The 26,569-nt window shown below is 40.5% G+C and overlaps 1 protein-coding gene across 1 annotated transcript in view; it reads left to right on the plus strand.

Annotated features, from left to right (window-relative positions):
• The window catches only part of CNGA1 (cyclic nucleotide gated channel subunit alpha 1), a 44,025-nt gene extending 19,787 nt beyond the window's left edge, over positions 1-24,238 (plus strand). Inside the window, exons 3-10 of the mRNA XM_043438559.1 lie at positions 2,019-2,139; positions 3,353-3,472; positions 4,384-4,446; positions 17,994-18,035; positions 18,123-18,233; positions 19,437-19,544; positions 20,786-20,892; positions 22,407-24,238. Coding sequence (XP_043294494.1) covers positions 2,019-2,139; positions 3,353-3,472; positions 4,384-4,446; positions 17,994-18,035; positions 18,123-18,233; positions 19,437-19,544; positions 20,786-20,892; positions 22,407-23,821 — 2,087 coding nt within the window. The 3' untranslated portion in view covers positions 23,822-24,238. The remainder of the gene's footprint in view (positions 1-2,018; positions 2,140-3,352; positions 3,473-4,383; positions 4,447-17,993; positions 18,036-18,122; positions 18,234-19,436; positions 19,545-20,785; positions 20,893-22,406) is intronic.
• The last annotated feature ends 2,331 nt before the right edge of the window (positions 24,239-26,569 follow it).

Genomic DNA, 26,569 nt, shown 5'->3' on the forward strand with positions numbered 1-26,569 from the left:
AACAAAGGAAAAATTCCCAGTCTATATAATAAAAACCTGGGAGTGCAGGGAAATTGCGGAGGGGGTGTTGTGGGGGGAGCAGAGGGATGGCTAGATGACCAGCCAGGCAGCAGAAGATGGAGGTCTGGGATCTGTTGAGGTTGTCTAGCATCCCAGTCTTTCTCTCACCACACTAGCCTTCTTTGGGTCTTCATCAGCAGGACCACAGCAAGTAGCATTAAGTACAAGAACCGGTGTTCTTGGAGCCCATAAACAGATACTGGGTTTTTGTTTGATCGACTGGAAAAAACATACAGCTTAAAAGTTGAGAATTGTATTTTATTTGGGGACATTACTGAGAACTATAATCTGAGAGGCAACCTTGCAGATAGCTATGAGGGACTGATCCAAAGAGGTAAGGAGGGAACGAGGATATATATAGGAGTTTTTGCTGAAAAAAAAAAGAAAGAAAATCATGTCATCAACTATCAAAAGATTGCTGCTAATCACAAAAAAGAGACTTCTAAGTTAATGATTTTAGTGGTTTTCTGTGTATGGGAAGTGTCCAGAGTCTGGGCTCACTGAAATTACTCCTTTGCTATGCATCTTAGTTACCTGGGACCAGTGGCCTGTTTTCTCCATCCTGAATCCCCTCAGGGTGTACCTGCTTCAAAGGCTTGATGGCAGGCAACATTCATGTGCTGTTTACTAGAGTGGCAGGCAACATTCTTTGTTTATTGAAATAGCAACATTTTAGAAAATCCACAGTTTCCTTTTTTTTTCACTGATACCTAGCACTTTATTAGTGGGGAGTCTTGTTCTGGGGGAGGAGCTGGTATGGATACCTAATGCCCATCTAGGCTCATTTTTCTGGATATCAGATGTTGTCTGTATGCAACTTTAAAGGAAACATCCTTAGGGATGAAATCCTGGCAGGGTAGCTCTGTGAATACCAAGCAGCAAGGGTGAGGGGAGGATCCTGGACACAGCTGGGCCCTTGGGACAGCAGAGCTTCAACAAGGGCCTCCATGTCCACGGTGGGGGAGCAGTGGCTGTACCTGCTCATGGGCACACTGTCCGGGCCCAGCAGGAACTGGTTTCCAGCCAAGTCACTGCAGCACACTGGAGACCCAGTGAGGAGCTTGGAGTCAGTCATGAGTGCAGGGTGTCATCATGGAGCTTGTGGTTAAAGAACCCACCTACCGATGTAGGAGACATAAAAGGCGCCAGTTTGATCCTTGAGTTGGGAAGATTCCCTGGAGGAGGGCATGGCAACCCACCCCAGTATTCTTGCCTGAAGAATCCCACGGACAGAAGAGCCTGGCAGGCTACAGTCCATAAGGTCAAAGAGTCGCTTATGACTGAAGCAACTGAGCATGCATGCTCCTCTGGGCGCTAGCAGAACATTAGGGAAGAAGGCAGAAGCAGAACTGCCTGCTGGCCATTCATTTTGTTGTAAAGCTGGGCTCCAGCCACCACAAAGTTGGGCTTCTTTGTTCTTGGTGTTTTCCTGATGCCTTAACTGGTTGTATAGAAGCTGAGTGGTATGTGTATCAGAATAACACAGGAAACTTGCTGAATTGTGGATCAGTCGTATCTTTATTCACTCCAAAGTTTGAATCCCACTTGAGACTCATTGTTTTTTTCTGAATGCCTGTAGAAATTCACATCTGATTACATACATTTTGGTATTTTATTTTACAGCTTTTTATTTTTACTTCATTGCTGGGTGTGTATGTGAAGTCCCTATAGTTTTGTTCTACATTTATATCATCTAAATATTTCAAAGTTAGGGTAAATCCAAATTAAAAAACGTTCTACACTTCTAGCACATTTTTGAATTTTAAAAAAATGCACAAACACCTATCTAATGGTAATTAAAGTATTAGACCATTACTATATTCTATTAAAAGTAATTTCTACCTATAACTAGAAATAAGATTGTTAATACAGCCTTGGAAGAATGATAGAGTGAAACTTTGGATTATGTTTGTAAGTATGTAAAAAGTCTTCCTGCTAACAAGACATTTTTCTCCCAGATATTAAACTAACCATGAAGAAAATGATTATCAATACACGGCGCTCTTTTGTAAATATTCCCAATGTGGTTGGACCAGATGTTGAAAAGGAAATAAGAAGGATGGAAAATGGAGCATGCAGGTAAATGTACACTTTCTTCTATGTATTTTTAATACCAGCCACCATTCTTAAATCTGAATGGGTTTAACTGCAGTTTAAGTTTTAATTTCAAACCTTGAACTTTGTAATTTATTTAATTTAGTGAATTTGCTTCTACTTTGTGGCAGCCTGACTTCTCTAACAAATGAACATAGATATCATTGTGGGTATTCTTTAGGAGCACCTTTGCCAAATATTTCCTTCATCACTGGCAGGACCTTTCCTCATGAAACATTTCACATCTAAAGGGACAACTGTGCCATGGATAAATGTGGGGAAAAAGAATAGTGTGAAATGCTAATGTGTTTTAAGAGTATGATTTAAAGTGGTCACCCTATAAATGAAGTGAACATGTATAAATATAGTTGAATTTATTTTTGCTGAAATGAAATTTTATTACAAGTTAATTAAAAAGCCTGTATTATTTGACCTAAAGTGTAGGTATCGAGGGCTACCCTGGGGGCTCAGACTGTAAAGAATCCGCCTGCAATGTGGGAGATCTGGGTTCCATCCTGGGTTGGGAAGATCCCCTGGAGGATGGCATGGCAATCTATTCCAGTATTCTTGCCTGGAGAATCCTCATGGACAGAGGAGCCTGGCGTGCTACAGTCCATGGGGTCCCGAAGAGTCAGACACAACTGAGTGCCTAAGCACATAGATATAAAGGGGGCTTCCCTGGTAGCTTAGCTGGTAAAGAATCCGCCTGCAATTCAGGAGACCCTGGTTTGATTCCTGGGTTGGGAAGATCCCCTGGAGAAGGGATAGGCTGCCCACACCAGTATCTTGCCTAGAGAACCCCCATGGACAGAGGAGCCTGGTGGGCTACAGTCCGTGGCATAGCAGAGTCAGATACAACTGAGCGGCTGAGCACACCTGCACACATGGGCATCATACTTTCCATCTGACAAACACTAACATTGTCATTGTGAATCCATCAAACAGTACAAATGTGGAAGTCCTAGAAAGTAATTTCTTAATTACATGTATTGTGCTGGATTTTGCATTTACTCTAATTCTGTACTTCTTGACAGTAAATTGCTACTTCTGCACAGTTCACATTTCAGTCTTATTACACATTGTTGTCTGTGTTTGTTTGAGAGAGAAGGAGAAGAAATCCCCCCAGTGAGAAACGCTGTTCCCCTATAGTGGTTCAAAACGTTGATCTAATTCATCTTTGCCACCTTTTGGACCGTAGCTCCTTTTCTGATGATGATGATGACAGTGCTTCTATATTTGAAGAATCAGAGAGTGAGAACCCCCAAGCAAGGGATTCCTTTAGAAGTAATACACACAGAAGCGGACAACCATCACAGAGGTGAGCAGTGTGATGAAAACAAGGCACTATTCTTCCACTTGGTGGGCTTGGAAACCTTGATAGGCTTGGCAAACCCTCCTGCTGCCCAGCTACTCTGAAGTACATTCTGTTCCTTACTTTTTTCTTCCCTTGGGAAACTGCCACTGCTTGATGATAATATATGTTCATGGGGTTCCAAGTCATAAACACACTTTCCAATCAGTTTCCCTGAGACCTGTGTCTATCCCTTAGGGAATCTCATGCCTGAGTCCTCTCTGATTTCCTCCTCTTTTCTGATGCTTCTTCCAAGCAATTGTATGTGAGAGGGATCAGCTGTCGTTATCTAAAATGTTCTCTCCCCTTCAACCCTACTTTCAGGGAAATCAAGCACTAGGGTGAGTATTGAGTAGAGAAAAGCTAATAAATCCACCTCAAACTGTTGACTCTGAGAGTGTAAAAGAAGTGTGGTATTGGTGTGGATGAGGGGTTCTATCACACTTCTATCACATTCTATCACACTTATTTACGTTTCCTTTGGCTTTCTCCCTCTTTTTTCCTCTCTCTTTCTTTCCCCACTGACCACCTTCAGCTTTTCTATTGTTTTCATTTCTCTTGTCTTCCATGACAGTCTAAGACTTAGATCTCTTGCTGAGAGTTAGCAGCATCCAAGTTGGCTCACTCAGGTTGTGGAGAAGGTTAATGTGATCCATTGTAAGCACTGATGAATAGACATTTACTGATCGCTTTGATTCATGGCACTGACATTCAGCAACTCATGCTTCATGGAGGCTCTCTATTTTCAAAAATTGCCTAGGCACTAGTTAGTAATGGGTAGAAACTGGAAAGCATTTGTTCTTTAAGACTGTTTGCTTACCATGGACGTTGTATATATGGTAACTACTAAGACTTCACTGTACTTTTTCATTTCCCAGGGAGCAGTACCTGCCTGGAGCCATTGCACTTTTTAATGTTAACAACAGCAGCAATAAGGAGCAGTAAGTATATCGGCAATAGAAAGCCAAACCTATGTGTTTAAAGAAAACCAGTGAAAAAGCATAAATACATCTGAATGTGTTTGACTCCAAATACTTATTTGGCAAACTCTATCTAATACAATTGCAAAGATATTCTTTTATTTTGTTATTTGGTTTTTGCCTTCTGAAAAATGGACCTAGCCATGTTAAAAGTAGTTTGTGTGTATTTGAATACATGTAGGAAACCCTTGCCCAGAGCATATGTGCAATTGCAGCTCCATGTGGTTAGGGTTAGGGTGGCTGACCAAATAAATGAGACGTTATTAATTGTTCTCATTCTGAGCCAATGTGTCTTAGGTCAAGTTTCCCAGGAGACAGTCTCTGGGATGGAGGCTTGTATGTGGAGGTTTATTGGGAGTGCTTTTATAAATGATGCCTAAAAGGGAGTTAATGGAGTAGGACTGGGTAGAGAGAGAAGCGGAACTTCTTAAATAGATGTGATGTGCCATGTGATGCCGTGATGGTCCTTCTGAGTTGTTACACAGTTAGGTGATAGGACTGGGCTTTGTACGCATGCACAATCATTGGATGAGGGCTGCCTCAGGAAGGGTGGCGTAATTTTGAGCATGGTGGCTTCCTTCAGCCAAGGTCACACAAGGGAGAGGGAAACTAGAGGCTGGCAGTAACCAAAGCTGGACAGTGGCACTGGTCAAAGCCCTGAAGCAAAAAAGCATATTAGTATCCATATTATAGGGCTTCCCTGGTGTCTCAGCAGCAAAAAATCTGCCTGCAATACAGGAGATGCAAGAGATGCACATTCGATCCCCTGGAATCGAATGGGAAGGGTTGGGAAGATCCCCTGGAGGAGGAAATAGCAATCCACTCCAGTATTCTTGCCTGGAAAATTCCATAGACAGAGGAGCCCAGCAGGCTACAGTCCATAGAGTTGCAAAAGAGTTAGACATGACTTAGCAACTGAGCACAGCATCCGTGAAATGTATCGATTCAAGTCAGAATTATTTGATGCCGTTTCCACGGTGTAATTAACTTGCCACCAAGTGACCACTTTCCTCAAGTAATGGTGCTGTTTTAGAGTCATAGCATTCGTCTTTGGAACTGGAAGGTTTGACAGTAACAGCAGCAGTTAAACCACCTGGGTGAATGGGACCTCCATGCTGGGCCCATGCATCATCTCCATCTCTGCCACCATTGTTGCCCCGTTCATGACCATGTTGTGCCAGCGTTGGGGATGCCAGTGACAGAGGGTAGCTTTATCTGCAGTCAGGTTTTTTCTACTTGATTGTTTTTTTTTTCCCTTTTCCGTGGCACCTGATATTTGATGGGCAATAACATGGGATACAGATATTTTAAAACTTTGTGCCCATACCCCTGAAGTCCATTTAGTCTGCCTGGTTTCCAGAATTATTTTTGCTGATCTTTCAGTATTTTTTAATCAGGTCCCTGACCAACCAGCCAATGCATTGTGACTGTCTGTGAATCCTTGTATATTCTTAATTTGAGCCATTTCTTTTTTCCCACAAAGTGGATGGCTATGCAGTATTTGACATTGTCCCGTTGGTAAGACTAACCTCACAGTCTTAAGGCCACCTCTCTGTAGTGCTTTTCTATAGACAACAGCTCATTTTGGCTTAATTCAAAGTGCCAAACTGACTCATCCATAGATCAGCTGCTCATACAGCTGCTCTATCAGCTGCTCATACAAAGCCAATATATGGCCATGATGGGGCAGGAGGAGTAGCTTTGAGACAGCAGTGGTAGATGACATGGGGAGAAGGTGCTGAGCCACCTGCTTAATCCCAAATATACCACTTTATCATATGATAGACTGCAATACAACCTTAGGACTTATTAGTTCTGACAAGATCCAGCTCATGGTCAGCACTCATTGTCTGTCCCATGGTTAGATAATCCTCCTTAAGGGCCAAGTTAAGCTGATGTCATTGATACAGATATAGTGGACCAATGTGATAATCTGAGGAATGTCCAGATGGCCCAGGTCCCTCAAGGTTATGTCATGATAGTAGGTGGGAGGGTTAACATAGCCCTGGAAAATACTGCAGATGACATGCTGTTTTCCATCCCTTGTGGATATGGACTGTTTATGACCTTCTTCACTGATAATGATTAAATATAACACATTCGCCCCGAATATAACACTGACCCAGAATCTTAGGAATCTGGTATAGATTGGGTGAGTGTATTGTTTTTCACATTCACCACAGTGACTGCAATGGGAGCTACTATTTGGTTGATTTTGCAGTAGTCTGCTGCTGTCCCGCAGGATCCATTCAGTTGTAGTAGGGGTCAGACATTGAATTAAATGAGGATGTGATGGGGAAACACCACCCCTGCTGCATTAGGTCTTTAAGGATTGATTTCCTTTCCTGTCCAGGATGCAATATTGTTTGTTTGTTTGTTTGTTGCCAGCAGGTAGGAAACAGCTTTATGGCTTCCACTTGGTCCTCCTCACTACGTTAGCTCATATTCCATAAGCCAAGAAACTTGTGGAGATGATGTTGTTTTTCAGTTGCTCAGTCACGTCTGACTCTTTGTGACCCCATAGACTGTAGCATGCCAGGCTTTCCTGCCCTTCACCATCTCCCAGAGTTTGCCCGAACTCATGTTCATTGATGCCATCGATGATGCCAATGTCAGTGATGCCATCCAACCATCTCATCCTCTGTTGTCCCCTTCTCCTCCCATTCTCAGTCTTTTCTAGCATCAGGGTCTTTTCCAATGAGTTAGCTTTTCACATTAGGTGGCCAAAGTATTGGAGCTTCAGTTTCAGCATCAGTCCTTCCATTGAATACTCAGGATTGATTTCATTTAGGATTGACTGGTTTGATCTCCTTGCAGACCAAGGGACTCTCAAGAGTCTTCTCCAACACCACAGTTCGAAGGCATTAATTCTTCGGTGCTTAGCCTTTTTTATTGTCCAGCTGTCACATCCATCCATGACTACTGGAAAAACCATACCTTTGACTATACAGACCTTTATCGGCAAAGGGATATCTCTGTTTTTTTAATATGCTGTCTAGGTTTGTTACTGCTTTTCTTCCAAGGAGCAGGGGTCTTTTAATTTCATGACTGAAAGTGGAGATGAGGGTTCTTCTAATGGGCAAATAGATTTATTTCTGTTTATACTTGAGCAGCTCGAGAAAGTATAAACACCATGACAAGTATATTCAGTAATGATTTCCCCAGTCTTCCCCATAAAGAAAATCAATGGATTTCAAAGGAGGAGAAGGGGATGACAGGGGATAAAATGGTTGGATGGCATCACTGACTCAATGGTCATGAGTCTGAGCAAGCTTTGGGAGTTGGTGATGGACAGGGAAGCCTGGAGTGCTGCAGTCCATGGGATTGCAAAGAGTTGGACTTGACTGAGCGACTGAACGGAACTGAACTGGAGAAATGACCACAACAGGGCATCTTTAGACGCAATGGAGGGCCCATAAATTACTACCAAACCACCATATGTCCCCCATTTTAATGGAGGAGGCATGATCATGCTTTAGTTCCTGGATCTCAATAACAAAACTTGGATCCTCTGCCAAGTGGTGTTTAATGTATCTAGGCATTTTTCCCCCCAGGGTGTGTGTTTGCATGCTAAGTCACTTCAATCATGTCCAACTCTGCAATGCCATGGACTGTAGCCCTCCAGGCTCCTCTGTCCATGGTGATCCTTCAGGCAAGAATACTGGAGTGGATTATCATGCTTTCCTCCAGAGGATCTTCCTGACCCAAGGATCCGACCTGTGTCTCCTATGACTCCTGCATTGCAGGTGGATTCTTGACTGCTGAGCCATCGTGGAAGCCCCACTAGGGTACAGTTACCTAAGTAAATGACCATTGATTTTCTTTAGGGGAAAGACTGGGGAAATCATTACTGAATATACTTGTCATTGCTGTTGCAGTCCTTCTTCATGGGAGCTTGGCTTTTCCTCCAGTCAGTGGTTTCATTTTTGAAAGCTTACTCAGGTTTGGAAACTGTTCAAGGGGTTGTGACTTTTTTTGGGGTAACTTGCCCTCAACCTCCTGATCATCCATTCCTGGTTTGTGTTTTAATTGTAAATGTTAACCAGTACCCTGACAAGTCAATGGGATGCCCACCTATCTAGGAACACAGTAGACTATTAACCCCTTCTATAGCTTTCTGGGGGTTAAGGCCCTGGCTTCCTCTTGCACTTAACTGCTAATTACAACAATCAGGCCCACTTCTTTTCTGATGGGTAAGCACTGCCACTGATCTCCGTGATTCTAGATCCTGTCATCCCTTTGCTCTCAGGAAATCTGGTTCTATAGCCAGGTCAGTGTCTCTCACTACCAGCTGAGGTGAACAGTGGATAGCACCTCTGAGCTGCCCAGTGATGCTGGCGGCCCTCTCACCAGCACAGTCCCTATCATTTTTGTATCCTCTCAGCCCTCTTAGGGAACACAGTCAGTTGGTGGGCTAGTTTCCTTACTTAGTATATTCTTTTAGCATGCCGCTTCTCTGAATCTTTGTGATACCTTCTTCCACCATCTGCCATGACATTTTGTAATTTTTATGTCACTTAGTGTGAGCCATCACCTTTTCTGAACTTTTAAATGCCATCTAAGAAGGTGTCAGCACCATCTCCCAGGGTCTGTGTTAGGATGTGAAATCCTATATCATAGGAATGTACTCCTGTAGCTGTAAATTCCATCTTATCTGACTTTATATTCTGTTACTGTTTGTACATGACAACCTTAGGTGCCAAACCTCAGATCCTTGTCAATTTTATCTATTTCTCCTTGGTAGCAGTTTTCTACTTCCACTGGGCCATTCCTACCCAGATTAAGTTCATTTGTATATTTGCACCTGAAAGTTTCCCTCCCTTTAGCATTCTTCCTCCTCTTCTCAGCCTCTACAACTCTTACCCATACCTGGATGCCTACGTTTATTCCTAATTCTCTTTTTTTTTCCATTTATTTTTATTAGTTGGAGGCTAATTACTTTACAATATTGTAGGGGTTTTTGTCATACATTGACATAAATCAGCCATGGATTTACATGTATTCCCTATCCCAATCCCCCCTCCCACCTCCCTCTCCACCCGATCCCTCTGGATCTTCCCAGTGCACCAGGCCAGAGCACTTGTCTCATGCATCCAACCTGGGCTGGTGATCTGTTTCACCCTAGATAATATACATGTTTTGATGCTGTTCTCTTGAAACATTCCACCCTCGCCTTCTCCCACAGAGTCCAAAAGTCTGTTCTGTACATCTGTGTCTATTTTTCTGTTTTGCATATAGGGTTATCATTACCATCTTTCTAAATTCAATATATATGTGTTAGTATACTGTATTGGTCTTTATCTTTCTGGCTTACTTCACTCTGTATAATGGGCTCCGGTTTCATCCATCTCATTAGAACTGATTCAAAGGAATTCTTTTTAATGGTTGAGTAATGTTCCATGGTGTATATGTACCACCGCTTCCTTATCCATTCGTCTGCTGATGGGCATCTAGGTTGCTTTCTTGTCCTGGTTATTATAAACAATGCTGTGATGAACATTGGGGTGCACGTGTCTCTTTCAGATCTGGTTTCCTCAGTGTGTATGCCTAGCAGTGGGATTGCTGAGTCATATGGCAGTTCTATTTCTAGTTTTTTAAGAAATCTCCACACTGTTCTCCATAGTGGATGTACTAGTTTGCATTCCCACCAACAGTGTAAGAGGGTTCCCTTTTCTCCACACCCTCTCCAGCATTTATTGCTTGTAGACTTTTGGATAGCAGCCATCCTGACTGGCGTGTAATTGTACCTCATTGTGGTTTTGATTTGCATTTCTCTGATAATGAGTGATGTTGAGCATCTTTTCATGTGTTTGTTAGCCATCTGTATGTCTTCTTTGGAGAAATGTCTGTTTAGTTCTTTGGCCCATTTTTTGATTGGGTCATTTATTTTTCTGGAATTGAGCTGCAGGAGTTGCTTGTATATTTTTGAGATTAATCCTTTGTCTGTTTCTTCATTTGCTATTATTTTCTCCCAATCTGAGGGCTGTCTTTTCACCTTACTTATAGTTTCCTTTGTAGTGCAAAAGCTTTTAAGTTTCATTAGGTCCATTTGTTTAGTTTTGCTTTTATTTCCAATATTCTGGGAGGTGGGTCATAGAGGATCTTGCTGTGATTTATGTCGGAGAGTGTTTTGCCTATGTTCTCCTCTAGGAGTTTTATAGTTTCTGGTCTTACATTTAGACTTTAATCCATTTTGAGTTTATTTTTGTGTATGGTGTTAGAAAGTGTTCTAGTTTCATTCTTTTACAAGTGGTTGACCATTTCCCCAGCCCACACCACTTGTTAAAGAGGTTGTCTTTTTTCCATTGTATATCCTTGCCTCCTTTGTCAAAGATAAGGTGTCCATAGGTTCATGGATTTATCTCTGGGCTTTCTATTCTGTTCCATTGATCTATATTTCTGTCTTTGTGCCAGTACCATACTGTCTTGGTGACTGTGACTTTGTAGTATAATCTGAAGTCAGGCAGGTTGATTCCTCCAGTTCCATTCTTCTTTCTCAAGATTACTTTGGCTATTCGAGGTTTTTTGTATTTCCATACAAATTATGAAATTATTTGTTCTAGTTCTGTGAAAAATACCGTTGGTAGCTTGATAGGGATTACGTTGAATCTATAGATTGCTTTGGGTAGTATACTCATTTTGACAATATTGATTCTTCCAATCCATGAACATGGTATATTTCTCCATCTGTTTGTGTCCTCTTTGATTTCTTTCATCAGTGTTTTATAGTTTTCTATGTATAGGTCTTTTGTTTCTTTAGATAGATATACTCTTAAGTATTTTATTCTTTTTATTGCAATGGTGAATGGTATTGTTTCCTAATTTCTCTTTCTGTTTTCTCATTGTTAGTGTATAGGAATGCTAGGGATTTCTGTGTGTTAATTTTATATCCTGCTACTTTACTATATTCATTGATTAGCTCTAATAATTTTCTAGTAGAGTCTTTAGGGTTTTCTGTGTAGAGGATCATGTCATCTGCAAACAGTGAGAGTTTCACTTCTTCTTTTCCTATCTGGATTCCTTTTACTTCTTTTTCTGCTCTCATTGCTGTGGCCAAAACTTCCAAAACTATGTTGAATAGTAGTGGTGAGAGTGGGCACCCTTGTCTAGTTCCTGATTTTAGTGGAAATGCTTTCAATTTTTCACCACTGAGGGTAATGCTTGCTGTGGGTTTGTCATATATAGCTTTTATTATGTTGAGGTATGTTCCTTCTATTCCTGCTTTCTGGAGAGTTTTAATCATAAATGAGTGTTGAATTTTGTCAAAGGCTTTTTCTGCATCTATTGAGATAATCATATGGGAGATAATCATGTGGTTTTTATCTTTCAATTTGTTAATGCGGTATATTACATTGATTGATTTGTGGTTATTAAAGAATCCTTGCATTCCTAGGATAAAGCCCACTTGGTCATGTATGATTTTTTTAATATGTTGTTGGATTCTGTTTGCTAGAATTTTGTTAAGGATTTTTGCATCTATGTTCATCAGTGATATTGGCCTGTAGTTTTCTTTTTTTGTGGCATCTTTGTCTGGTTTTAGAATTAGGGTGATGGTGGCCTCATAGAATGAGTTTGGAAGTTTACCTTCTTCTGCAATTTTCTGGAAGAGTTTAAGTAAGATAGTCTCTTCTCTAAAGTTTTGGTAGAATTCATCTGTGAAGCCATCTGGTCCTGGGCTTTTGTTTCCTGGAAGATTTCTGATTACAGTTTCGATTTCCTTGCTTGTGATGGGTCTGTTAAGATCTTCTATTTCTTTCTGGTTCAGTTTTGGAAAGTTATACTTTTCTAATTTGTCCATTTCTTCCAAGTTGTCCATTTTATTGGCATAGAGCTGCTGGTAGTAGTCTCTTATGATCCTTTGTATTTCAGTGTTGTCTGTTGTGATCTCTCCATTTTCATTTCTAATTTTGTTAATTTGGTTCTTCTCCCTTTGTTTCTTAATGAGTCTTGCTAACGGTTTGTCAATTTTGTTTATTTTTTCAAAAAACCAGCTTTTAGTTTTGTTGATTTTTGCTATGGTCTCTTTAGTTTCTTTTGCATTTATTTCTGCCCTAATTTTTAAGATTTCTTTCCTTCTACTAACCCTGGGATTCTTCATTTCTTCCTTCTCTAGTTGCTTTAGGTGTAGAGTTAGGTCATTTATTTGACTTTTTTCTTGTTTTTTGAGTTAAGCCTGCAATGCTATGAACCTTCCCCTTAGCACTGCTTTTACAGTGTCCCATAGGTTTTGGGTTGTTGTGTTTTCATTTTCATTCATTTCTATGCATATTTTGATTTCTTTTTTGATTTCTTCTATGATTTGTTGGTTATTCAGAAGCGTGTTGTTTAGCCTCCGTATGTTTGAATTTTTAATATTTTTTTTCCTGTAATTGAGATCTAATCTTACTGCACTGTGGTCAGAAAAGATGACTGGAATGATTTCAATTTTTTTTGAATTTACCAAGGCTGGATTTATGGCCCAGGATGTGATCTATGCTGGAGAAGGTTCCGTGTGCACTTGAGAAAAAGGTGAAGTTGATTGTTTTGGGGTAAAATGCCCTATAGATATCAATTAGGTCTAGCTGGTCCATTGTGTCATTTAAAGATTGTGTTTCCTCGTTAATTTTCTGTTTAGTTGATCTATCCATAGTTGTGAGTGGGGTATTAAAGTCTCCCACTATTATTGTGTTACTATTAATTTCCTCTTTCATACTCATTAGTGTTTGCCTTACATATTGTGGTGCTCCTATGTTGGGTGCATATATATTTATAATTGTTATATCTTCTTCTTGGATTGATCCTTTGATCATTATGTAGTGTCCTTCTTTGTCTCTTTTCACATCCTTTATTTGAAAGTCTATTTTATCTGATATGAGTATTGCGACTCCTTCTTTCTTTTGGTCTCCGTTTGCATGAAATATTTTTTTCCAGCCCTTCATTTTTAGTCTGTATGTGTCCCTTGTTTTGAGGTGGGTCTCTTGTAGACAGCATATATAGAGGTCTTGTTTTTGTATCCATTCAGCCAGTCTTTGTCTTTTGGTTGGGGCATTCAACCCATTTACATTTAAGGTAATTATTGATAGGTATGGTCACGTTGCCATTTACTTTGTTGTTTTGGGTTCGCATTTATACAACCTTTCTGTGTTTCCTTTCTAAAGAAGATCCTTTAGCATTTGTTGAAGAGCTGGTTTGGTGGTGCTGAATTCTCTCAGCTTTTGCTTGTCTGTAAAGCTTTTGAATTCTCCTTCATATCTGAATGAGATCCTTGCTGGGTACAGTAATCTAGGTTGTAGGTTATTCTCTTTCATTACTTTAAGTATATCCTGCCATTCCCTTCTGGCCTGAAGGGTTTCTATTGATAGAACAGCTGTTATCCTTATGGGAATCCCTTTGTGTGTTATTTGTTGTTTCTCCCTTGCTGCTTTTAATATTTGTTCTTTGTGTTTGATCTTTGTTAATTTGATTAATATGTGTCTTGGGGTGTTTCGCCTTGGGTTTATCCTGTTTGGGACTCTCTGGGTTTCTTGGACCTGTGTAGCTATTTCCTTCCCCATTTTAGGGAAGTTTTCAGCTATTATCTCCTTGAGTATTTTCTCATGGCCTTTCTTTTTGTCTTCTTCTTCTGGGACTCCTATGATTCAAATGTTGGGGTATTTCACATAGTCCCAGAGGTCCCTGAGGTTGTCCTCATTTCTTTTGATTCTTTTTTCTTTTTTCCTCTCTGCTTCACTTATTTCCACCGTTTTATCTTCTACCTCACTTATCCTATCTTCCGTCTCCATTTTTCTACTGTTGGTTCCCTCCAGAGTTTTTTTGATCTCATTTATTGCATTAGTCATTTTTAATTGACTCTTTTTTATTTCTTATTAAACATTTCTTGCATCTTCTCAATCTTTGTCTCCAGGCTATTTATCTGTAACTCCATTTTGTTTCAAGATTTTGGATCATTTTTATTATCATTATTCTAAATTCTTTTTCAGGTAGATTCCCTATCTCCTCCTCTTTTGTTTGACTTGGTGGGCATTTTTCATGTTCCTTTACTTGTTGGGTATTTCTCTGCCTTTTCATCTTGTTTAGATTGCTGTGTCTGGAGCGGGCTTTCTGTATTCTGGTGGTCTGTGGTTCCTTTTTATTGTGGAGATTTCACCCAGTGGGTGGGGTTGGACAATTGGCTTGTCAAGGTTTCCTGGTTAGGGAAGCTTGCGTCAGTGTTCTGGTGCGTGGAACTGGATTTCTTCTCTCTGGAGTGCAATGGAGTGTCCAGTAACGAGTTTTGAGATGGGTCTATGTGTTAGGTGTGACTTTGGGAAGCCTGTATGTTGACGCTCAGGGCTATGTTCCTGCGTTGCTGGAGAATTTGCGTGGTATATCTTGCTCTGGAACTTATTGGCTCTTGGGTGGTGGTTGGTTTCAGTGTAGGTATGGAGGCTTTTGGATGGTCTCTTATTACTTAATGTTCCCTGTAGTCAGGAGTTCTCTGGTGTTCTCAGGTTTTGGGCTTAAGTCTCCTGCCTCTGGATTTCAGTCTTATTCTTCTAGTAGTCTCAAGACTTCTCCAACTATACAGCACTGATAATAAAACTTCTAGGTTAATGGTGAAAAGATTCTCCACTGTGAGGGACACCCAGAGAGGTTCACAGAGTTATATGAAGAAGAGGAGAGGGAGGAGGGAGATAGAGATGAGCAGGAGGAGAAAAAGGGGGACTCAAGAGGAGAGAGACAGATCTACGCAGTTCTCTGTTCCCAAAGTGTTCTCCGTAGCCCAGACACCCACAAAGATTCACAGAATTGGATTGGGAAGAGAAGGGGAAAGGAGGAAATAGAGGTGTTCTGAGGTAGAAAATGGAGAGTCAAGATTGGGAGAGAGTAATCAACACACTCCTGAATAAAAATGGGAACTGAATATTGGATTCTTAAATGTCCAAAATTTATATCACATACTGAAAAACAAGGATTAAAAATCTAGAGTAGAGGTTAGACTCTTAAAAATACAATATTAAAAACAAAAACACAAAAAATTTTAGAAATATATATGAAGTTCAGTTTAAAAATAGGGCTTCTCTTTTTTTTTTGGCAAGGTTATAGTGAAATGAAAATGAAAATTAAGGAATAATAGAGGAGTAATAGAGGACTTTAAAAGGAAATAAGAGAGAAAAACAAGAAAAATAAAACAAACAAACAAAAAAATTTTCCCCCTAATTAAATAAAATCGTAAAAATATATGAAAATGAAAGTTAAGGAGTAATGGAGGGGTGATAGGGAATTTTAAAAGACAAGAGAAAAAAAAAAGAAAAGAAAAGAAAAAAAATTTTTTTAATTAAAAAAAAAAAAAGTAAAAATATATCTAGGAATTTCTCTGGAGCTGTTGTGGTCAGTGTGGGTTTGGTTCAGTTTCAGACAGCTCCTCGTTCCAGCTTACACTTCTCAATATCTATAGGCCCTTTCCTGTGTAGTTGGTGTCACCGGTGGCTTCTGAAGTGGTTCCCTTTGTTTATTTGGCTTCCCTTTGCCAGTCTCTTCAGTGTCTAATTTCCACCCTGACACAGGCGGGCGGAGGTGGTCTCTTGTTTAGGTTCTCTGGTTCAGTCATGCTGCGGGGAGGCGGGGGGCGCTGCAGACAGATATTGCTGTGTGTGGATACAACTCACAGTGTTCCAGTCACACTGGGTTTGCCCCCGCTCACGGGTGTGTGCTTTCCCTGTCTATACTGCTCAGGCTCCCGGCTGCTCTATATGGAGCAGACCCTGCATTGTGTGCAGTTCCAGTTTTCAGGTACTCCACAAAAACGCGGACTCGGTTGGGCCTGCGTTTTGTGCCTTCCCCGGCCCGAGCAGCTCAGGCAGCCAGGAGCTTGACGGGCGCACTCTCCCCAAGTGCAGTGCGCCTTCTCCCCTCCGCAGCCCCAGCCTCAGTTTCCATGCACGCCAGTCGGGTGCGTGCACCTTGTGTCTGTTCTGGGGAGCTGGCCCTCTAGCCGCGACCCTCCCGGCAGATGTGGACCATCTAGAATCTCAGGAAGTCTTTGGTTAGAAACTGGAGGCCTGTTTGCAGTTTGGTAGGGGGTGCTGTCTCTGGGGCCGAGTTTGCCCCTTTCCCCTCCCCCCTGCCTCTTGCCTCCAGTGGGGGATGGGCTGGTCCGCCGCCAGCTAGCTCTTCTCTGGAACTGCTCAGTCCCTTTGTTCTGCAAAGGGCTGGCAGTGTGTTCAGGCCGGTTAATTTTCTCTCTCTCTCTCTTGCTATCCCACTGTTTAAGTTGCTATCTCACATTAGCTTCCTCCAATTGCCCTCAGGGCATTTGGGCCCGGTCCTTACCCTAAGCAATGCTGCCCGCTCCTCTCTGTTCTGCCTCCACTTGCTGGTGGCGGATGTGGGCGTCCGGGGTACTTTTCTGCTGGGAGTTCCTTTTAGGCATGTAATCTGTGGGTTTTATTTATTTTTCCTCCCAGTTAGGTTGCCCTCCAAGATTCAAAAACTTCCCCCAGACCCGCCAGTGAGAGGGTTTCCTGGTGTTTGGAAACTTCCTCTATTACGACTCCCTTCCTGGGGTGGGTCTCCATCCCTAGCTCTTTTGTCTCTCTTTTTATCTTTTATATTTTGTCCTACCTCCTTTCGAAGATGATGGGCTGCTTCTCTGGGCGCCTGATGTCTTCTGCTAGTGGTCAGAAGTTGTTTTGTGAAGTTTGCTCAGCGTTCAAATGTTCTTTCGATGAATTTGTAGGGGAGAAAGTGGTCTCCCCGTCCTATTCCTCTGCCATCTTAGCTCCTCCTCCCCTACTTCTCTTTAACAGCATTCTCTGACTATCCCAGTAGTAATGAGATGTGTGTTCATTCAACTCTGAATAATATATTTTCCCAAGACATCTGAGCCAACAATGACAGCCTACTATGACTTTTGCTCTGACTCCAGAATGCATTCTTCTGCTGACAGAGAAAGCCAACTGCAAAAAGAGACCTCTAATCACATACTCTCCACTCAAGATGAAACTGTACATAGAAGATGATCTCAAATCCAGTGAATGATTCTAAGAACTGTAATTCTAATTCTGTTACCACAGTACTTTTTGACTGCTCATAAAACATTGCTTCAGTCAGGATTACCCCTCTAGAGAAATGTCATGACATTTTCTGGAAATTCTTAAAGTTCTTATTCAAGTATAAATCTAAGTGACATCAAGAAGCTGAAAGTTTAAGTAACCATTTTTGGGATATGCATTGAGACTTTGAAAGTGCACTCTTGTAGCTGTTATTTTATAAATTTCCCTCCTTGGGTTTATGTCTTTATCCACCTCCATTTTCTCCAATTTTCTACATGCACTAATTCCCAGGAATTTTTATTTGCTTCTTATCTGGGTATGTGTCTATTTTTGGTTGAACCCTCCATTAAGAGACCAAATTTCTGGTCTCTGAACATGGAGGTGTGTCTTTGAACACAAAGCTCAGAATTCTTGCCCAATGAAGAGGAAAGTGAATAAGAATGGAAGTCAGAACATAATTTGTTTATGTGATGCAGATACCGTTTTTTCCTATAGAGAACCAAAAGAAAAGAAGAAAAAGAAAAAAGAAAAGAAGAGGTAAGTGAGACTTTGGCTTCAATGACTCCACATTTTTCTGCCCATAACATTTTTGTGTTTTACCAACTATATTACTCACTTTTTCAGCAAGCCAGATGGTAAAAATGAAAATAAAAAGGACCCAGAAAAGAAAAAGAAGAAAGAAAAGGACAAAGACAAGAAAAAGAAAGAGGAGAAAGGCAAAGATAAGAAAGAGGAGTAAGTATTTTTAATGGCATTGAGATTCGAAGTAAATTTGTGATGGGTTTTGGATGCAGAGATAATTTCCCAGAAATTTATAGGAAAGAGGCCCTGTGTAAAGACTAAATAAATTGTTATCAAATGTGAATTAATTTTTTTTCCAATTTCCTTAAAATTAGCAATGGTAGTCTTAATCTTAATTTTCTCATCAAGAACTTTCAGTGTCATAGTAATTTCCTTCCTCAAGCACTGGTGAAGATAAACTTACTATTGGGACATATTTAGGATCCAAAGAAAGTTGCATTTCTAGGATCTTACCATAATTTTTTTTTATTTGAAGTAAAAATTTAATAATTTCATTAATATTTTTGAGTCATACACACTGCATGGCAAATAATCTAAAGTAAAGTAGTCTCATTACAAAAGCCATGCTTAAGAGTTAGAATTTCATAAGAATAAGACTGAGTGATGTTTTCCAAGCTATCTTTTTACTTTATAATTAAAGAAAAAACTGTTCTTTTAGCTTAGTCAAAGAAAACTCTTTATCAGACAATGGTTTAATGATTTGTGCCTGTTAGAAATTTGTTGATGTATAAAGGGAAAAATCCTTAAAAATAATAGGCTTGATACCAGAAAGTTTTTAAAAATGTCATTTGATGGTATAGTTTCTTCCTTTCTTCTTTCTCTTGTCCTCTATTGCTTCTCAATTCTTCATGCACACTTAAGGACGAGTACTTTTTATTAGAGTGTGCTATATTCTTCTCTCCATACAGATGAGAAGGAAGCCATGAGTTCCCCCTCACAATGTGGTCCCTGATTGTTGTAGTACCTGGTAAGGGGAGTGGCAAAACCATCATTCCCCCACCTCCCATAACCCTCCAAAGGGATCTGTGGAATATCCAGAGTTTGGCATGATCTGTGTCATTGTTCTTTCTCAGTAGCTGGAGTGATAGAAGTGCCTGCAGCATCACAGTAAAATAAGGGCTTGGATAAAGTCTAAAGTATGGTTTAATGTGAGACTAATAATTTAACTATCCACCCCTCACTAACCAGTTTCTTATGATTAATGCACTATGCCAAACTAGTCTTCCCACTGTGGAGTGAGCTTCTCCAGCTTGTTTTTATATCATTAATTGTGGGTGATGGGTGTAACAATATTTGATATGTGAAATAAAAATCTTGTTTTTTGGTAACCTTCCGTTTATTTCTAATTGCTGCTAGAGAGAAGAAGGAAGTCGTGGTTATTGATCCCTCAGGAAATATGTATTACAACTGGCTGTTCTGCATCACCTTACCTGTTATGTATAACTGGACCATGATTATTGCAAGGTGTCTATATATTTTTATGGATCTCATCCCGCTTCTAGTTTCCAATTTCACTGACTTAACAGTTTGGCTTAGAACTCTTCAGGACACACCTTGTTCCACCACCAGTTTTCTAGATGTTACATCATTCTCTGTGTTTTCCTAAGATCACGAGTTCTTTGGTTTCCAATATCCTTTGAAATCCAGAACTGGGATGGAGGATATGGGCGTACTTTTAAACTCTTGAATTGCTCAATCATTTAATTAGAATTTTGAGAGAAACTTTTTATTTTCTTTGGCCTGCAAGAAAAAGAAAATTGCCAAAACTGGAAAAAGATCAAGGATCTAGATTTTATAAAGCAAGATGGGTTTCCCAAGTAGTATCTATGCTTCCTTGTCTTTTAGACAGTGAACATCTCAGTCATCTAGGGCCAAGCGTGATTTTCTGAGGAACTTTGGGTATAAACAGTGCGTATGAACCTGGTTATCAATGTGTATCACCAAAAATTATCAATATTTTGACATTAGCTTGAGCCATTTATTTTCATTTGATATTTTCACAAAGCTGACTGGTATAATGGAAAGAATGTTGAAATTCAGAAATGTGAAAAAACTAAATCTAACCCTCAGATTTGGGAATAAATTTGGGAAAACCATGGTTGAGTAAATGGATTCTAAGGACCCCTCCTCACCTTAGTGTATTATATTTCTCAGTTCAGTTCAGTTCAGTTGCTCAGTCGTGTCTGACTCTTTGCGACCCTATGAACCACAACACGCCAGGCCTTCCTGTCCATCACCAACTCCTGGAGTCTACCGAAACCCATGTCCATTGAGTCAGTGACACCATCCAACCATCTCATCCTCTGTCATCCCCTTCTCCTCCTGCCCCCAATCCCCCCAGCATCAGGGTCTTTTCCAATGATTCAGCTCTTCGCATCAGGTGGTCAAAGTATTGGAGCTTCAGCTTCATCATCAGTCCTTCCAATGAACACCCAGGACTGATCTCCTTTAGGATGGACTGGTTGGATCTCCTTGCAGTCCAAGCGACTGTCAAGAGTCTTCTCCAACACCACAGTTCAAAAGCATCAATTCTTTGATGCTCAGCTCTCTTTATAGTCCAACTCTTACATCCATACATGACTACTGGAAAAACCATAGCCTTGACTAGACGGACCTTTGTTGACAAAGTATACAAAGAGAACTTTTATTTAAATTTATTTAAATTGGTCCATTTCATTTTATTTATACAAGTTTTTCTTTTACAGAGCATGTTTTGATGAACTTCAGTCTGATTACCTAGAATACTGGCTCATTTTTGATTACTTATCAGATATAGTCTATCTTCTTGATATGTTTGTACGAACAAGGACAGGTAAATATGTTTAGTTTTGGATATTTTGCAATTTTGTGCTTTTGTCTCTACGTTTAACTTGAAATTTATTAATTCAAGTATTCTTTAAAAAAAAAAAAAAAAAGATTTGTTTGAGAAGAAAAGGCACCGTTGAAAGCAAGAGTACCATATACCCACCCACAGGCTCTTATGTGTTAGTCGCTCAGTTGTGTCTGACTCTTTGCGACCCCATGGACTGTAGCCTGCCAAGTTCCTCTGCCCATGGACTCCTCCAGGCAAGACTATTGGAGTGGTTTCTCATTCCCTTCTCCAGGGGATCTTCTTGACTCAAGGATTGAACCTGGGTCTTCCGTATTGCAGACAGGTTCTTTACCATCTGAGCCACCAGGGAAGGCCAACCCACAGGTTTAGGCCACTCCAACTGATTCAGAAGGACATTACTAGCAACCTTCTGGATGTGGATTGATAGTTTTCCTCCATTAGCCTGTTCACTGGGCTTATACCAGGCAAGAGGAACAGAGAGAACAGAAATATTCTGCAGCTCTGTGAGGAAAGGGTAATTGTTGCTTAACAGAGGTACCTTGAAGAGACATGGGGGGAAAGGTCATTGTACTTAGCAGAGCTTTCCTAGAAATACTCTAAGAAACCGGGCATACATCCTTAATTCAACTTTATGGTTCATGGGGAAGCATTATTGACCAATAATCTGGGCAGGATCTGATAGCTTCTTACTTAATTATTCTTGTTAAATAGGTATAAGCTCATTGTTTCTATACTGCTCTCTACATGCAAAGGTAACCTATGTATGCAGAGAATGGCTTTTAAGAATCATTATGTAAAATAGTGACATTCTCTAGTATCAGTGCACTGAAACAATATTTCAGTTCTGTTCTATGCACAGCTCTGGTAACCAAAATAGGAAGAAACATAAAATTTTCCTTAGTGAAATATTTCAGATCACTGAAATTCTGGGTTTAATACACAAGGCCCATGGTAGCAGCTTAAGAGAAAGGAAGATCCCAGATGTCTAAGTTAGCCTGGGGAAGGGCAAGACAGAGATATGAAAATGAAGCCTCTAAGAAGATATGCTTCACATGGAAGGGGTAAGGCAAGAATATGCAGGATAGTCAGACAGCAAGAAGGTACCCAAGCTTCAAGAGTGAGGCTGGGATTCTGACAAAAGAGTGGCACGAGGAATTAAACACAGTGCTAGAGCATGCAGAGAACTTCATATGAACATTGTTCATAAATAGAATAGCTTTACCTGGACAAGATGCTGAGTCTAGAGAAATTTGCATATATACCTCATATTTATACATTGCATGTAATCTCTCACTTTTGTACTTATAAAGCTTTATTTTTTATTTCTGCGAAAGAACATTTTCCACGGTCATATGTTGATCTCATTACATTGCTGAGAGCGTATTTATTGAAATGAACTCTTGTTTTGAACTCAGTGAAGTTGGTTGAGAGTTACTGTAGAAAAATTCACAATGACATAAAAAGGAAAAACACTTTTTTTTTTTCTATTTTAGGTTACCTAGAACAAGGACTACTGGTGAAGGAAGAGCGTAAACTCATAGAGAAGTATAAATCAACCTTTCAATTTAAACTTGATGTTCTATCAGTGATCCCAACTGATCTGCTGTATATTAAGTTCGGCTGGAATTATCCAGAAATTAGATTAAACAGATTGTTAAGGATCTCTCGAATGTTTGAATTCTTCCAGAGAACAGAAACAAGGACAAACTACCCAAACATCTTCAGGATCTCTAACCTTGTTATGTATATCATCATCATCATCCATTGGAATGCGTGTGTGTACTTCTCTATTTCCAAAGCTATTGGGTTTGGAAATGACACATGGGTCTATCCTGATGTTAATGATCCTGATTTTGGCCGTTTGGCTAGAAAATATGTGTACAGTCTTTACTGGTCTACACTGACTTTGACCACTATTGGGGAAACACCACCTCCCGTGAGGGATTCTGAGTATTTCTTTGTGGTGGCTGATTTCCTCATTGGAGTGTTAATTTTTGCCACCATTGTTGGTAACATAGGTTCTATGATTTCCAACATGAATGCAGCCAGGGCAGAATTTCAAGCAAGAATTGATGCGATTAAGCAATACATGCATTTTCGAAATGTAAGCAAAGATATGGAAAAGCGAGTTATTAAATGGTTCGACTATCTGTGGACCAACAAAAAAACAGTGGATGAGAGAGAAGTCTTGAAGTATCTACCTGATAAATTAAGAGCAGAGATCGCCATCAACGTTCACTTAGACACATTAAAAAAGGTGCGCATTTTTGCGGACTGTGAAGCTGGTCTGTTGGTGGAGTTGGTCTTGAAATTACAACCCCAAGTCTACAGTCCTGGAGATTACATTTGCAAGAAAGGGGATATTGGCCGAGAGATGTACATCATCAAGGAAGGCAAACTCGCTGTGGTGGCTGATGATGGGATCACTCAGTTTGTGGTATTGAGTGATGGCAGCTACTTTGGTGAAATCAGCATCCTTAATATTAAAGGTAGCAAAGCTGGCAATCGAAGAACAGCCAATATTAAAAGCATTGGCTACTCAGATCTATTCTGTCTCTCAAAAGATGACCTCATGGAAGCTCTGACTGAGTACCCAGATGCCAAAGGTATGCTAGAAGAGAAAGGGAAGCAAATCTTGATGAAAGATGGTCTATTGGACATAAACATTGCAAATGCTGGAAGTGATCCTAAAGATCTTGAGGAGAAGGTCACCCGAATGGAGAGCTCAGTAGACCTCCTGCAAACAAGGTTTGCTCGGATCCTGGCTGAGTATGAGTCAATGCAGCAGAAACTGAAGCAGAGACTAACCAAGGTCGAGAAATTCCTGAAACCACTTATTGACACAGAATTTTCAGCTATCGAAGGATCTGGAACTGAAAGTGGGCCCACAGACTCTACACAGGACTGAAAAGCTGGTTTTTCATAAGGACATTCCTCAGGATCCTTTTGGTGATGTGATGAAGGTACCTATAAGCTGGAAGACAAGGATGACTCAGCTGGAAATTTTTCCATAGGGAAAATGTGCTTTGGTGCAGGGCACAAAGCCATACATTCACTTGTGAGGTACTGTGGCTAAAGAATCATCACACTTAGAATTTTTCACAATGGATAACCTGCAAAGATATGAACCAATTAACTTATCAGCATCTCTTATCTTCTAATTTTTTCACATATGGTCCTTTTATGTTACACTCTTTATAAAAGTGAACAAGCATCTCTCACTTTCAGACAATTTATATTTCTCAGGAGCAACTAAAAATTATCATGTACCTCATGTTCAGGATACTATTTAAAAAGAATTAGAATGCAATAAAGTGAGATAAATCCTAAAGTTATAGCGAATATTATTTATTTGATAATTTAGTCTAGAGTTTAGGACATTTTAGAGCTTCCAGGTCATTTTAAAGACCTTAATCATTTACTCTAGAGCTTGGGAAGAATGGTTGAAAGAAATTTCTTACTGATATAAGCATGACAAATCATATTTATATATATGTGTGTGTGTCCATATATATATATGTACACACACACATACATACACACATGGTGTGTGTGTGCTCAGTCATGTCCAACTCTTTGCAGCTGCATGGGCTGAAGTTCTCCAGACTCCTCTATCCATGGGATTCTCCAGGCAAGAATACTGGAGTGTGTTGCCATTTCCTTTTCTGTACACACACACATATGACTATGCTATGTTTGGTTGTGTCTGGCTCTTTGTGACCCCATGGACTATAGCCCACCAGGATCCTCTGTCCATGGAATTTTTCAGACAAGAATAATAGAGTGGGTTGCCATTTCCTTCTCCAGGGGAACTTCCAGACCCAGGGATTGAACCTGCATCTCCTGCATTACAAATGGATGCTTTACCGCTTGAGCCATTGAGTAAGCCTTGTTGTTTTAGTTGCTCAGTCTTGTCTGGCTCTTCTGCAACCCCATGGGCTATAGCCCATTAGGCCCTGGGTCCATGGGATTTCCCAGGAAAGAATACTGGAATGGATTGCCATTTCCTTCTTGAGGGGATCTTCCTGACCTAAGGCTCAAACCCATGTCTCATGCATTGCAAGCAAGATCTTTACCACTGAACCATCTGGGAAGTTGAAAATCATGAAATTGAAAATCATAAAATATTATAAGAATCTTTAGTTATATAAGTTTTAAAATTTATGATTATTACGCCTTGATAGAAATTGGTTACTATCTCCTTTCTCTGACTGACCAGCAATAAGAAGAAGAGATAAAGCTAATACTTTTGCTGGGTGATGAACAAAGGAAATTGTTAGAAAATGAGACCTGGAAGTACTATAGACCAGCATGGGCATCATAGGAGCGTCTTAGCAATTCAGAATCTCAGGCCCTAACCCAGACCTGCTGTATCAGAATCCGAATTTTAGCAACCCCCTAGGTAATTCATACATTAAACTCGAGAAGAGAGCCAGGAAGGAGTTAATGGGAGGGTGGGTCTAGCAAAGAAACGGGGACTATATGACAAGTGCGTGCTCACAGAAGACACTGACAATCAGCTATACTGCTCTGCTGCTCAACTCAGATGGGGCTCAGTAAGTTCCTACCACAGATCACTGGGATCGATTTCAGGTTTCTATCCATGCCTATAATACTATGACTTAACATGCCTTAATATGACTTAATAATATGACTTGTTAATTTGACATTTCAGATATCTCTATGGACCTCTATCAGTGTATACCAATGGTGGAAGTTATCCTACTCTACCAATAAGATTGAACTAAATGTTGTCTTTGCCTTCGAAGCCTTTGAAGCCTTCCCTTCAACATCCTACCTATATCTTTAATATCAACAGGCAAATACTTCTTCACTGCAGAGGAAGTGGTTAGTCCTGGAGTGGGTGAATCAATAAGTAATAAAAAAAAAATATGGCTTCTTCCTGAGACAAGTGCTCCTTTTCCTCTCTTTTCTTTCTTATTATTCCTTTTCCTTCATCTGTGTTTTATTCTTTTCTTTGTGTTCCTTCTTGTCTGTTATAAAAATCTCTCATAGCAGATTTGCCGGGAATAAGTGAGGGTTACACACCAGGCTCAGGGCTGTCTCCTAGAGGAGGAGCAGCCCCAACCACAGCATCCAGTGGGGGGCACCTTGAATCTGATCTGCACTAGAGACGTATCCAAGGGTTCTGATTTGATGACCTCTGGCCCCAAGCTCTGAGCTTACATCAGATAGGTAGCAGGTTCTTGGTGCAAAGCCTTGGGCTAAGGAGGGTTTAGCCAAATCCTTTTTCATGACTCTTCCAGGTGGTGAAGACTCCAGTTTTAGACACCTGGAGTGTGAAGCAGAACTTCACAACTGAGCTCTGGCTTCATGCTGCTGCTGCTGCTAAGTCACTTCAGTCGTGTCCGACTCTGTGTGACCCCATAGACAGCAGCCCATGAGGCTCCCCGGTTCCTGGGATTCTCCAGGCAAGAACACTGGAGTGGGTTGCCATTTCCTTCTCCAATGTATGAAAGTGAAAAGTGAAAGTGAAGATGCTCAGTGGAGTCCGACTCTTAGCGACCCCATGGACTGCAGCCTACCAGGCTCCTCAGTCCATGGGATTTTCCAGGCAAGAGTACTAGAGTGGGTTGCCATTGCCTTCTCTGCTGGCTTCATGAGCGAATTAAAAAAAAAAAAAGGACAGGGAACA

Source organism: Cervus canadensis, chromosome 19 (assembly GCF_019320065.1).
Source record: "Cervus canadensis isolate Bull #8, Minnesota chromosome 19, ASM1932006v1, whole genome shotgun sequence".
In the NCBI taxonomy this organism is placed as follows: Eukaryota; Metazoa; Chordata; class Mammalia; order Artiodactyla; family Cervidae; genus Cervus; species Cervus canadensis.